This window comes from Aulonocara sp. 'chitande type north' Nkhata Bay, linkage group LG6 (genome assembly GCF_057382095.1).
Source record: "Aulonocara sp. 'chitande type north' Nkhata Bay isolate Kocher_YH1m ecotype deep benthic linkage group LG6, A_spYH_male_GT1.1, whole genome shotgun sequence".
Classification (NCBI taxonomy): Eukaryota; Metazoa; Chordata; class Actinopteri; order Cichliformes; family Cichlidae; genus Aulonocara; species Aulonocara sp. 'chitande type north' Nkhata Bay.
In genome coordinates this window covers 24,911,581-24,926,314 of record NC_141349.1, presented here as the reverse complement: position 1 = coordinate 24,926,314, position 14,734 = coordinate 24,911,581, and the positions used below count along the sequence as shown (strand labels likewise).

The 14,734-nt window shown below is 43.2% G+C and overlaps 1 protein-coding gene across 10 annotated transcripts in view; it reads right to left on the bottom strand.

The window, feature by feature from the left end:
* slit2 (slit homolog 2 (Drosophila)) overlaps nt 1-13,252 on the bottom strand; it is a 104,094-nt gene extending 90,842 nt beyond the window's left edge. For 7 of the 10 annotated variants that reach the window (XM_086295786.1, XM_086295779.1, XM_086295780.1 and 4 more), the window contains exons 1-4: nt 12,216-13,252; nt 11,260-11,331; nt 9,667-9,738; nt 2,447-2,518 (exon numbers count right to left, since the gene is read on the bottom strand). In XM_086295786.1, coding sequence (XP_086151912.1) covers nt 2,447-2,518; nt 9,667-9,738; nt 11,260-11,331; nt 12,216-12,418 — 419 coding nt within the window. In that variant the 5' untranslated portion in view covers nt 12,419-13,252. The remainder of the gene's footprint in view (nt 1-2,446; nt 2,519-9,666; nt 9,739-11,259; nt 11,332-12,215) is intronic. The other 3 variants (XM_086295785.1, XM_086295784.1, XM_086295787.1) reach the window with 1 other exon arrangement.
* Between the last annotated feature and the right edge of the window lie 1,482 nt (nt 13,253-14,734).

Below are 14,734 nucleotides of genomic sequence, written 5' to 3'. Positions count from 1 at the left end.
AATCAGATGCCCGAATCACCTCAACTGGTTCATTTTGATGCGACTCTACTCTGAGTCCCTTCTGACTGATCAGTGAGAGGGGACTCATCCCATCTCCATAGCTTGCATCCGCAATCGCTTTCTTCCAGTCACTACCCAGAGCTCGTGACCACAGATGAGGCTAGTGATGTAGATCAACCAACAAATCGACAGCCATGCTTTTCTTCTGTCAGTGTCTTCTTCCAATCTCTTCCTACTCTTGAACAAGACCCTGTGGTACTTAAACTCCTCCACTTTGGTGCTCCACCCTATTCCATCTGAGACCCACAGCCTCAAACTTGGAGGTGTGAACCACTCGAGTTTGAGCTGGTGAAGCCAACAGAACTACATCATCCTCAAAAAGCAAAGATTAAATCCCGAAGCCACCAAAGCAGACACCCTCCACTCCTGTCTGCATAGAAATTCTGTTCTTATTAACTATGAACAGAACCTGTGACAAATCCAACAAACCCACGGGAACAAGTCTGAATCATCTCCAGCAATATGGATCAAGGTCTCCCTGCAGTTCTACAGTAATCAAATGGTGCGTAGCATACTAAACGAATTTATGTAGAACATCAGATGGCACAACACTCTCCAGTGTGCTATATGCCAAAGGTATGTTACCCTTACTATTGCAGGTTAACAAAATTCAGGCATGATTCATGCTCAGACTTGTATTTCACTAAACAAACTAACTGCACAAGTTCAAAGGCATCTCTCACACCTGACCTCAAAACAGTTTAAATTAGTCCCGAATGCCTTAAACCGCTGTGCTGAGCAAAGATTGAACACATACCATAAATACTCCTGTACACACACACAGACACACACATACACAGATTTTCCAAGCCCCAAAAACAGTGAAAACATAATTTTCATAATAGCAGGTTGAGCAAGTGTTCATTTATAGAAGTACTGTTGCAAGAACCAAAGCCGGTCAAGTTAGCACATACCTACAACCCTCAATATAAAACTTAACAAGATCCCACTTCAGAGGTTCTCAGGGGTTTCTCGTTGCGATTTCTAAAATTAAAATAAACTGTAGGGGGTGTAGAGAAGCAGACGTAGGATTTAATATTGACCAAACAGCCTTAAATACTATTGGCCAAACCTCTGTGGTCGCCATTCAAGCTGAATGAGTTCCATACATCTGAGAAACCTGTTTAACAGCATTTTTCTGTGGAAGTTTGCGTTTTTTTTCTTACTCTGTTCACCGTGGGTTTTATAATTTAATCTAATTCTGAGAAATAACAACACAGCAGCTTAAATGTGGTTCTATGGAACGAGCTGTGCCGGTTCAGATAAGATGAGCTGCCATTGAGGGGCTCTCCTCTAAACACATACACCTGGAGGACTGAGGCTCGCACAAACACATGCATATAGAGGCAGATATACACTCGCACTCAACTTGTCTACAACAAGCTGAGCACAGAGCAATATATCCAAGTAGTATTTTTACCTCAGCCCACACGCTGAGCAAAATGCCAGCTCTCGGCCTTGGGAAACACACACGCACACATTTGCTCAAACACAGGCAGACACACACCCTTAGACACAACAGGTCATGCCCAGCCGGCCACTGCGGCAGCCGCAGAACATAAACAACTTTCACACACTCTGAATCATCTGAGCATTTCAATATTGTTTCAGATACTGTAAATACATTCAGCCACTCATATAAATATATGCAACCATAATTATTCCCTGAGACCGCAAATGACCGTGACGGGAAGTTAGTTCCCACAGTTTCAGTGGCGTTGCAGCCCAGCCCTGTAGTGCTCGGTTTGCAGCGCAGACGGCGGGGCAGCGAGGGGATGACAACAAACAGTGGTTCGTCGGCTTCAATGCAACCTGGAACATTTATGTTCTGTAACGAAAACTGTTTTCTGCCCGTGAAACACAAAATGTAACTTCAGGAGGGAAACCTGTTCACTGCTTATACCAGTAAGTCGGTCATGCTCACTTTCTCCTCTTCATCCTCTCCTACACAAGCACACACAAGCACACATACACACAGATACACACCTCTCTCCCAGTGGGCAGCAGCTGTTGGAGTGCTAATCTCCATTAGCTACTGAACTGGCTTTTATGGAGAGAGCCATGTAAAATCTGCTCTCTCACTTCTCTCACTCCTTCATCCAAGTGAAACACCCAGACTGGGTCACACAGCAAAACCTCATTGTTTTTTTTTTTCTCTGCTTTGCAGCATCTGCAACATACATTTTCACATAATTTTGAGTCCTATTCAGTGAACTGTGCAAACGTTGTGGTGATATACACAAACACACCATTACATGAATCCAAAGTTTATCTAGATCATCTTAAGGCTTCTTAGCAAAACATACTAATAGTTAGAGAATATTTCAGTTAACCATGGAGGGCAAACGAGTGACGGACAAAAAAAATAAATAAAAACACGACTTACAGTCTGTAAAGCTTCGTTGTTCCCAGGAAAAGCAGCTCGGGAAAGACAGCCAGATTATTCCGATTCAGGCGCCTGCAGAAATACAACAGGAATTAGGGAATAAACTCGACCTTGCTCGTTCCAAAGACTGCGGTTGGATGCTCGTACATTTGTGTATAATTAGCTGTTTTAAAGTAGGATTTGTGTTTCCTGGACTTTGTATTAAATTCTGTTACACTGTTTTGATTGTAATACGATTTGAGAGCATGAAATAATTGGGAGACTGATGGAGACACACATACGTGGTCATGCATGGACACTGAAAGAAAACGGTTATCCATGATTTAGGGGTACAACATGGCTGCCAGACAAACAGTGAACTCGAGAAGGATGGAGGGAACGCAGGCGGAGGAAGACGAGGGAAGGGGTTCAGATGGAGGGAGGGCGGAGGGGCGTTTTTGCCACAAAGACGGAGGAGAGGAGACGATGTGGGAAAAACAAACAGGCAGTCTGGCCGGGCTACCGAATGTGTGAAAAGGACCCCACTGAGTAAACAAGGCCCTCACAGGGGAAGAACTCACAACAACCCATCACGCACACACACGTACACACACACACACACAGTGGAGACGACTCGGGTGAGTTTAATAATCTGGGTGCGATCATTTAACCCTGGTTGAGTGGAGTGAAGAGGTTTGTGTGCAGTGTGTGTTGATGTGTGTGTGCTTGATGTGTGTCAGAGGAGAGGGAGGCAACAGAGTGACACAATGAGAGACAGGCTGCTGAAACAGTTTAACCCTGACACAAACACACCCGCACACACTGACAGGCTCAAACGATGGATGCTGAGCTGGGTGCTACTGGATGGGAATGAAGAGAGGAGGAGGGGACGAAGAAAGAAAACACGGCAGGAACTAGAAGTTACTTCAAACTAAGAAGAAAACTTGAGTGTGATTTATACAAAAAAAACATACGAACTAACAGAAGTACTACACATTTTCAAACAAAAACACCAGCTCCTTTCAAAACTTCCCCAAATCTCTTTTTCATTCTCTCGTTGACTTTTTCCTCTTAACCTTTGTCTTTCACCTCTTTTTGCATCACTAGAAGCCGATGTGGACTTAAATAACGTCACCCCCTCTGTGTCCATCTTCCACCCACAAGAGCACAAATATGTGAACGTGCCCGCGCGCACACACACACATTCACACTCCACAGTTACATCAGAGGCTGCTTAAATATTTAACGTCCCGCAGAAATGATGTTTCTAAATTATTCACTCCTCTTCCGTTAACGCTGCTTCTGGCAGCTAAGAGCCCCACACGGCCCCACGGAGAGGCACACTCCCCCTGTAGGTCCTGCCCAGCCATGAGCGCCCGTTAGTGGGCTAGACATCCCCCTGGGAGAGTGTACGGACTGGTGTTCGAGGTAGGGAGGAGGAACGACAGCAGAGAGGTGGTATGAGCTCATCGCCTTAAAATAGAGGCAATGCCGTCAGACTAGAAAACACGAAATGAAGTAGAGACAGGACACAGAGATCAAATCCAGTCTGCTCCACGGTGCTGCCGAGATATCAGTGTGTTTTAATTAACCTTTTATTCATTTCTTCACTAGAATATCCGTCTGATCATCACATTATCTATAATATATTTAGCAATTAGCAACATAGAGATTGTTCAGATTTACAGACCAGGATTCCCGTGCAGAGTTCTTCTGTTTTTCCTGCTTTAGTTCTACAAATATTATAAAAGTCTGAAACGGTTTTACTTTCCTCGCACACTCTCACACATTACAAACAAGGTGATATCAAAAACAGATCATTTATACTTCTGATGGGCAGCTCCAAATACAGTGATGTAGAAAAAAAGCAGCCAACAATTATTTTCACGACTAATTTATGCACTGAATTAATTAAATCATTGAAATTAATTTTAAAAAATTAACTTAGTTATTTACAGTAGACTGTAACAGAAACAAACCGCCTGCCATACTTAAAATAAATAAAAGGCTACCATCATACGTAACCAGACATTTCAGCCAATCATTGCAACACTGCATATGAACATAACACGAATAACATTAAAGTGCGCTTGCCACGAATTTTCTTATTTTAAACATTAAACATTGCCAAAGTTTCAAATATCGATTTCAGTGTTTGTACAAATAATTCCCGTGAGCCAGAAGCTTGGCCTTCAGACTGAGTGTCCCATTTCGGATAGCGTGTGTGTGTTTTTCTTCTCTACTCATCTCTACTTTCTTGCTGATCAAAGTTTCTGTTTCTGTAGGGCAGCCAATCAAAAGAAAGTTGGCTTCAAAAGAGGGTGGCCTTCAAGGTTGAGGAGCTAAAGTGTTTTGTTTCAGCGAGCAGATGAGAGGGAGTGAACCAGCATCCAGTATAAGATAAATAAGGATTATTTTAAACTTTGAATTAAGGAAACTCTAGTGGAGTCCAAGAATAATAGTATGCAGCTGGAAATGAGAATAAAGGGTCCAGCTGAAGTTATTATGCATGTAATCAAACATTTTGGACTTCTTATGTGTCATTACACACTAGATCGTACTGACTATGACTCCCCGGCCCCAACATAAACTCTGCATGAACATGACACGCACAATGTGTCTGACGTCACATGTGATTTACTCCAACATGATATGTAGGACATTTAAAACAATCTTAAATACATTTCTGTAATAAACCACATAAATGGTTAAGCGTTGTTCATTAGAGGCAGAAATTACAAATCATTTTTCTGAGATTTGAAAAGTTCCCTTATGAAACAAAACTACTTAAAAAAACAGTGATGATTCTTAACAAGTTTCTCAGTTAAATCTGAGAGCTACAATGTAACTACAAAACATTTTAGCCTGGCTGAAATGTTTTGTAGTTACATTGTAACTAAGACCTCCAAAGTCTGCTGTTACTTACAGAGGCTACATCAGCTGACTTGGCAGTTTTCACGACTCCACTTTGCACATTTCTCACTTTGGTCTTCAGCGCTGATTCTGCTCTCAGTATTTTGTTAATTTGAACTGCTGCATTAGCCTAATTAAGGAAGCACTGTCTAAAAGATTAACAGCTCAACAGTCAACCTATTGCAAGCTCTCCATCACCACTGAGCTTGACTCGGCTGCTAACTGTCACTTCACTTTTAAAGTTCTGCAAAAAAATTTGCTTGAACATAAACTTCTGAATCAAACAATGAAATCTCTCCAGTCATGTAGTGATTTAGTTTATTTGATGTTTTTGTATATAAAGACAAATATGTAGCACGAACCAGTTCCACATGCCACACATTTATAGGCTGAACTAGTCTGCAATTACCACCCACTGTTGAGCCTTTTTCCTTCTACATCTGAAAGAATGTATCTCTATCTTTTATATCACAGTGTGTGAGGGTGTGTGTGTGTGCACAAACAGCCTCAGAGTGCTTCCACAGCCATGTCTCATTAGTCAAAGTCTGGCTGGAAGAGAATGAAGACGGAGTAGCCAGTAGTCCGAGGTGTGAGAGTCACTCCGCCGAGCTAATGTCACACTGCAGCATGGTGATAATCCCCGCAGTCATAAACAGATGCTAGAAGCCCAGAAACCGCACAGTAAACACACACTCGCAAACATGCACAGTGTGCCAAATCTCTGTACATACACACATGAATACTCGCACAAACATAAAAGTCTGACACGCACACGCAACCTTAACACCTCAGACCCATGTTGATGCGCAGTAGTACAGCCTTGCAGACTGAAAATAACAAACCGCCTCAGAAACCAATTATTACTCCACCAATGCTGCTGCAGCCATAATACACATGCTGAACTAACAGTCAGTCTATCACACACACAAACACACGCACCAAAGTTATAACCCAAAACACTGCAGACATTTCCACGAACCTAAGAAACTGTCTCCACTCCAAAAACCACTTCAAACCGACCAGTGTGTGTGTGTGTGTGTGTGAATGGGTGTGAATGCGGTTCAACAGTTCATGTTTTCGGTTCACAGCTCGTGCATCCAAAGCGAGCCAATATCTATCACCCACCAGAGATTTACACTCTCTAATCTGATCTGTTATTTAAACACTAATGAAAGATACCATCTCTTGCCTTAAAACACAGAAATGCAGAAATTCAGTCTTATCTCCTAAACACTAAATTCCTTTGCTATCAGGTTAAAATCATTCGTATTCAGCAGCGCCGGGCAGCTTTTCCTCTAAACTTTCCGCGAACTGGTGTGTACCAACAAACATAACAAATGTTGGGTGCAGCAGAGACTCGGAAAAATCTATCTCGAATGGCTTTTTAGACAGAACTGCTGTGGTGAAAATGGCTTTGTGTCTTCACAGCGCAGATAATTTCAAGCTCTACTGCTCAGTAAAAACGGAGAAAAAAAATGTAAACTTTGCCCTGAAATGATCAGCGGGAACAATTTTATCACTCACAGGCTTTAGAGCTAATCATTTCGCACTAATCCAGAGCTTTTCTTTGAAATCCATACCCCCGCTATCTGGGATCACTGTTACAATTATCTTCTGCTGTTCATATTGTCAACATATTACAGCACGATCACTTGATTTGAGGCTTCATTATCTACTTTGTAATTGCTGTTGATAGACGCATCTCACCACTGTAATCAGCTGTGCGATTACTCATCTCGGTAAAAATGATCTTTAAATAATGTGATCAGTCAGTTGCAGGCTAATTATCGAAGGATTTAGCCGACTGATTTTCTCTGAAATTACTGTCACGGTACCTGCAATATCGCTTTCATTCTCCCTGCATGTCTGAGGCTGTTATCTCCTTCATTCTCACACACTTTGAATTGAACAGGGGCTGTAAAACAGTCAAGTAAGTGAAGGATAAGAGGATCGGGAACTCCTCACTTAACTATTCTACACCCACAGGGTGAGAGTAAAGAATGTATAGCATTCCTATATGCACAGGACAATAGAGAGAGAGAGAGCCAGATGGGTGCGTAAGGAGCAAAAACGTGAGGAGAGGTTAAGGAATGAATGAAAACGGCGCGAGTGGGTTTGGGGGGGGGGGGTCCTCCAAATCAAGATAAAACCAGTACTGACAGAGCAGCCTTGCGTAAGTGAATGCGCATGCACGAGTGTATCCAAACACATTCATGTGTTTGGATATGTGCACAGTTGTGTTGTGACATGCCTATCTCCTCCACACCTCCTTCAACCACATGCCCCTCCTCCGTACCCCCAAGGCTACTGCCCTACACCTGACCCAGCCCTGCCCGGCCCTTCGGGGCCTGTCGCAAAAAAAAAAAAAAAAGATGTGAAGGGGAACCGTTTTCTGCCCCCATGGGGGGCAGTCAGTGTGGATCTGTCAGCCAAGCTTAAGGCCCTCTCCTCTGGGCTGTGGTGCCCAGCAGGCTCCCTCCAGCCCCCAAGAGGACGGAGGGCTTTGAAATGAGCCCTCAGACTCCAGACTCCAGAGACGCGCCTTTGTATGGTAGCTGTTGGGGGGCATTGATGACTGACTCCATCTTTGTGTTTGTGAACATGCCACGCAAGAGAAGCTGAATTACAGAGGAAAACTTGCAAGGACAACAGAAGACAGCCATGTTGTGTCAGAAAGTTTGCTGTTGTCAGAGACAAGACAGAAAAGGAGAGACAGCCATATCGTGCATGATTTCACATTAGATATCTAAGACTTTATCAGCTGTTGCTGTTACCACACTACAATCTATGTTCAAGGCTGTGTTGCTTATGTGAGTGCATGAAAGAGGGTATTTACTAGCTTGCACCATCTCTTTGGAGGGAGGGTAATCATTATCAAAGTTTACTTTTAAATCCAGACCATATGTAGTTAAATTTTGCCCTTTTTGTCACCAACTCTGAGTAGGAATTCCCAGAACCGCTTAGCTGGACAGAGCCCAGTGCTGGTTGCATGAGAAACACTAGCAGATTCCTTATAGTGGTCTACAGAGCTTCTCTCTCTCTCTCTCTCTCTGTCAACAAAGAGCAGCTATAGTGCAGCAGAGAGCAAAGAAAAACCAGGCATGACAGGGTCAACACCAAAGCATCCAAAGAAGTCACATTTTATCACTTTCATCCCACTGACTTGTGACAAATTTACCCACAAGAGCCATAAAAAAAGATGAACTGCTTTATTTTTATTTTTTAGTCTGTGTATGTGTGTGTGTGTGTGTGTGTGTGTGTTTGTCCAGGTGGATATCTCTCTGCATATGCCAATATGTCTGTTTTTGTAAATGTGTGTGTGTGTGTGTGTGTGTGTGTGTGTGTGTGTGTGTGTGTGTGTGTGTGTGTGTGTGTGTGTGTGTGTGTGTGTGTGTGTTAATTATGTTATAAAGGCCTTATGTTGTCTGGATGCTGACTTGTGATACCAGGCTGGCATTGTAAAAACTTCTGACTGTTCTTCATTCACCTCCATGGCACTCAGACTCAACATTTGCCACATGAACAGATTTGCAGGAGGCCAAGTTGGGGTAACTGACATAAAAGTGGCAAAACATGATGCATGCATTCACACGGAGCAGGAGGGGTCACTAATTAGGTTGGGTACATTATAGCCTTTTTGGTATGATTCTGGGCTGCCCTAGATGACTTGCAGGATGATCATGTTAAAAACTTGGGGAAATAGTTTGTTTTCACTGCTGTCACATCAGGTATTTTCACTGAAAGCTTTGATCGCTAAAGTCAACCTGTCCTTGATTTCTGGTATTGCTGCAACTCAAGTTAATATATAAATAAATAAATGATAAAGAAATCCATAAGTTCCGGTGATGATTCATGATCCACTGGCTAGTATATAATATAATCTGCTGACATTATTCTTCCCACTTTCAACTGAAACATGCAGTCCTAGAAGGTCACTAAGTATTCAGAGCTCATTGGACAAAGGCAAACCAAATAATTTTTTCTTCAAAGGGCTTTTTCAAAACCCCTCTTGCACTAAGGACTGTTAATGCTGTTAGTTAGCAGTGGGTTAGGATATTTAAACAGTGTCCTTGAGAGTCACCAAAGCACAGAATAAGGGAATGTTTTTTGTAAAGCTCTACAGACTTGGAGAACTTCTAACAAAGACAAATAATGCAGCTTGTGAATGCAACAACTGAAAAGAGATTTTATATGACAGTTGTTGATCTGTGCATCCAGATATGCAAATGAATCGACGGGCATGCGCGTTCTTGGAATTTTTAAGGCTGGGCAAACTGATTTTATACAGAATTAAATTAACACAATGGCGTCAACACATCATTACTCACAGTCTCTCCAGCTCCTTCAGGTCCTGGAAGGCTCCTCTCTCGATTGTGGTGATTTTGTTCTCCATTAACTGCCTGAGAGAGAAACACCAAGAGAGTGTGAGACTATGTGAATTGGACAATAAAAAAAGGAACGACATGAGAGGGGGGAAGGAGAGTGATAGAGAGACACAGAGCGTGAGAGCTGACAGAGTGATTTGTGTGATGAAACCATAAGAGGCCAAAAAAAAGGAGAAAGATGGCTGGATGGGGCCAGCGATAAGAGAGAGAAGAGAAAGACGGAGTGAGATAGGGCACAGGAGATTGACACTGGAGAGGAGAGAGAGGGAGAAATAGAGAAGGATCAGGCAGCACTGGGTGTGAAAAAAGGAGAAAAGCAGATTGGTGGAGATGGAAAGTGATAGAAGGTTTAAAAAAAGCAAGAAAGAGGAGAGACAATCAGCAGCGGGTCGATAGAGTCCCAGAATTGACTTTAAAACTGGCCCATCAGTTGGACAGGGACTCATCTATCATCCAATTTACTCTCTATCTAACCGCATAGCTCTGACTACTCCTTCACTTACACCAGCACAACTTCACTAAGATTAGTGTGCTGACGAAACCAAGCAAAAACACACATGCTTTTATGGGCCATCTCCACTGAGCTCTTCTTTTTTTAATTAATTGATTTATCAGTGAGTCAACGCTATTTTTTAATACAGCCCCATAAGAAAAAAAAAGGGGGGGGGGCGACTTTTATTTTTAAAGACTCTTCTCACAAATTTCTCAAATTTAAAAAAAAATCTATTCTCACGGTTTTTTTTAAGTGCAGTGTTTTTGCTAATTATGGTGCTTTTGGGTGAACATACCGGAAATAGCTAAAGTGAAAACTAGAGCACACAAATAAAGACACACATACACACAATTAAGGACATAATCTCTGGAGGAATTCCAACTATGTCTATTCCCTTCCATTCATTTCGGCTGCTGAATAGCGCGCACAGCAGCTATCCCTGTCCCGGCAGTGACGGTGCAGGGGAACTCTTTAATCTGGATTCATCCCAGGTAAAGAAACCTGTTCTTACTTGACTCTCCCCCCCTTCTCTTCCTTTCCTTGCACCCTTCCCTCCCTTCCAGCAGCTACATTCCTCCCTCCGCGGTTACACCTAATGACCGCTATCTCTTTCCTCTTTTTACCCTCCATCACTTCCTCGCCAGCGCGTTAATCACTCCAGCACATGGGCCCCGGGGCCCGGTGGTTAAAATAAGCCCCCTCCTGACACTTCCACTGGCAGATTAACACGACAGCATTAACAGGTGCCGCTGCTATTCTGTTTAGACACTTATGATGGCTCAGTGAAACCGCAGCTTCCCACCACTGGATGCAGTGCCTGCGTGCAGCAGCTCCAGAGCTGGATGAATCTGCTGCTGCTGCCGAGCACGGCCAGAAACTGTTAAATCTCTGTGCTGTGATGTTCTATTGGAAAGTTTTCTGGATATGCAAGGTGCTGCTTAACAGTGCATGTGGGAGAGAATATTGTTGTTTTCCTTTTTGCATCTTCAGGGGAGGGGATAAAGAGGGGATAAAATAAAATTCGCCGAATAAACGTCACTTACAACACTCGCAGATGCCTCAGCCCTGCGAAATCCGTCTTCGTGATTTTAGTGAGGTTGTTTGCATTCAGGTCCCTGGAAAGAAAAAGGATATTTTAAAAAATTAATTAAAAAAATATAAATTAATACATGTTTGTGATGTGCTCATTGATGAAGGAGGCTTTTGCTGAAACTTCTTGTTCCGTAGCCAACGCAGGGTTGTCATCTGACTGTCAGAGAAACTGAGAGGAGCTGTGGCTGCTGCACTACATCGGCAAGTGTTAATTTCATCGAGGGGTCTTTTAATGATAAAATTCGGCCTCTTTAACTCGGAGCCCACTTGTCCAAATCCGTTTTTGATTAACTCGCTGGTCTGCTGACAAACCGATGTGGTCTACGGAGGCTGTGCTAATGCAACAGTTCAAAACCGCCAACAACCACAGCAGCCCCCCAACTTCAGCTCCGCGATCAGCCCTGACGTGTCCTCGTATTAGGCACCAAAACGAGCTTTAGTGTTTTTATCATTTATACCTCACGCCAACATTTACATCAGCTGCGTACTGCGGCGTTAACAAGGCTGAAAGTATAGGTTAGACATGACAAAAAGCTCTGCGCTCTTAAAGATGTGGTCCTCGAGAGAGACATTTTCAGTGCCTCCCGGTTAAAAACAAATGAATTAGACAGGAAATTTTGGGGGAATAATGTGTGATCATAATTAGGATATGAGCTGATGACATTTCCTAACCACTGATCGGAATAAAATTTGGGTGCTAAAACATCAGAAGGTGTGACATTTTTTTCTCCATAAACTCTTTAAACTCCTCACACCCCTTCAGAAGAATCGCCGCATTAAAAGGTAAATGCAGTCTCGTTATTTTTCATCATTTAAGCATAAAAGAAATGGCAACACGACATTGTGGTGACTTTTCTTATACAATGTTTCCAAATTTTAAGTCAAATCTACACAATCCCGTACTTACAGTCTCTCCGTGTTTCGAGGTATGTTTCTGGGCACATTGCGCAGTCCTTGTCCATGACAGTCCACTGTCGTACCGGTGCAGGAGCACTGGGCCGGGCATGGCTGACCGTCTGCTCCGCTGGACAGGACCAGAACAGTCACCAGCAGCCCCAGCACAGTCACCGGGGAGCGGTGAGGGCCAACGGGGCACCGAGCTCCCACCATCACTGCGGCAAGTGGGGGCCAATATGAGACCCGCAAAAACACCGTGAAAACAGAAGGGCGTTAAAAGATAAAGCCCCGAAATCCCCCGAAGGAGCTCACCAAACTCTGCACGCAACGGGATGCCGTCCTCCTTTTCGCTGTCCTCCCTTAGCACACGCGTGTTTCAGAAATGCCTGGTTCTGAATTTACATTTGGGTCCTCTGAGAGGGGTTTCAGTGCGTGAGGACTGTGATCAGGGACTTGGGTCCCCCTGGGTAGAAATAGGGGAGCTCGATAAGGCGGTAGAGCGGCTCTTTGGCTGCGCTACAGCGGCGCAAACTTCCACATGTCCCCGGCATGCGGTGCCCAAATCCCCCCGGTGAGTGCAGTGCCTGTGTATGTAAATGTGTGCCCGCGGAGCAAAGACAGTGAAACACCTCGGTCCTTGATCTGATCCGATCCAAAGAAACCCTCTCTCATGTACACACACACACACACACACACACACACACACACACACACACACACACACACACACACACACACACACACACTCTCTCTCTCTCTCTCTCTCTCTCTCCAGGTAAGGCTCTGTTGGTTGTAATTCACAACACGCGTCCTGCGAGGAAGCCGCGGCTGCTCTTCTTTCTCCCCCCCCAAAAAAAAGAAAAAGAAAAGAAAAGCTCAGCAGAGGTCACCGTGGCGGAGAGATATTGATCCCGATAATATATCAACTGCCGGTCAGCGGTGAGGGTAACGCGAGGGACAGAAAATCGTGAAAGACCAGCGCGCAATACTATAATCCAACTCTGCGTGGTGCGTCAAAGCGCTGCTCCCGAGAGTGTGTGATAGGGAGAGAGAGAACAGACGCAGCAGCAGACGTGCTCTCTCACTCTCTCTCACTCTCTCTCTCTCTCTTGCTCTCTCAGACAAATACAAAACATCCACGCATTGCGTTTTCCCTCAAGGTAGCAGCAGGTTTCCAGCTGGCCGTCAATCAAACAGCAACAGTTTGACCTCGGAAGGAGACTCTCTTTTTCACTGCAGTGTCCCGGTCACCTGATGCTTTATTTAGCTGGCTTCAGGGAGGCGACCGAGCCTCAGACTGAAAACTAATGTGGAAAATTTAGAAACAACTTCTGAGCCCTGGATTTCTATATGGATGGATGAAGAACTGCTTAAAAATCCTCTCATTATATCTGTCTCATAATTGTGACTGCACAAGATGAGCAGCTGAAATGGATTTGAACTGATTTGTTTTTATCCACCAAAAAAAAAGTTAGTTTCAGTGTCAATAGCAACAAGTAGCTCTAAATTAAAGACTACAGGAATTACGTGACACTGAAGCTTTTGCAAACGTTTCAGCTCTAATATTAAATTTTCAGAAACTCTGAAGGGAGACCAGCACGTATTTGCATATTTAGATATTTACTGAGTAACGACAATACTCATAATAGGTACTGATCAGTTACTGTAACAGGAACAAAATAACCATACGTATGAAGTTCTGTAATATTTACTCAGAAAGGACTTTGTTTACTCGACATTATCTGATACATTTATCTGCTAATTGTATTTCACAATGTTTCTAGCCAGCAATAGATAAGCTGTGTGGACTGGTGATTTCCAGTAATATCACTGTTTTGCCGAACTACCCCCAGCACATATATATATATATATAACTGTACAGTCAGCTCAGCGACATTGATCAGCTGTTAACCCATCCAGCAGCCACTATGTAAAAGAACTATCACTAAGATTAAAACGTTTTGTTGTAACTTTTAGATATTTAAGTTATTATTCACTGTAACAGGAATATAACAGAGGGTTTCTGAAACAGATACCATCTATATAATTCTCTAGAATACAATCAATTGATTGCCATTTCACATCTCAGACCTTTAAGCCTTCAAGTCTCCTCCAGCGCCCAGGACATATAAATTGCTGGTTGCTTTTGAACAATCTCCTTTTCATGTTTCTGCCAAAGATGAAACTGTCAAATACCACCTTTATTTTTTTCTTCATTTTATTATTTCAGTTAACATTTATGTTGATTTACTTTTTGGGTGGGAGAATATAAACATTTGACTTCATGGGGTAATCTTACTGCTGATTTCCTTACTGGAAATACTCCTTACTGGAGTTACACTCTCAGATTAGGAATACACATCCATTTTCTTAACCAGTTATCCCTTTCAGAGTCCCAGGGTTAGTGGAGCCTATCCCAGCTGGCACAGGACAAAAGGCAGGGTACACCCTGGACAGGTCACCAGTCTATTACACACATTCCTGGATAAGGCATAAATTGTCATATCAAAGATTTTTCACAGGACTCTG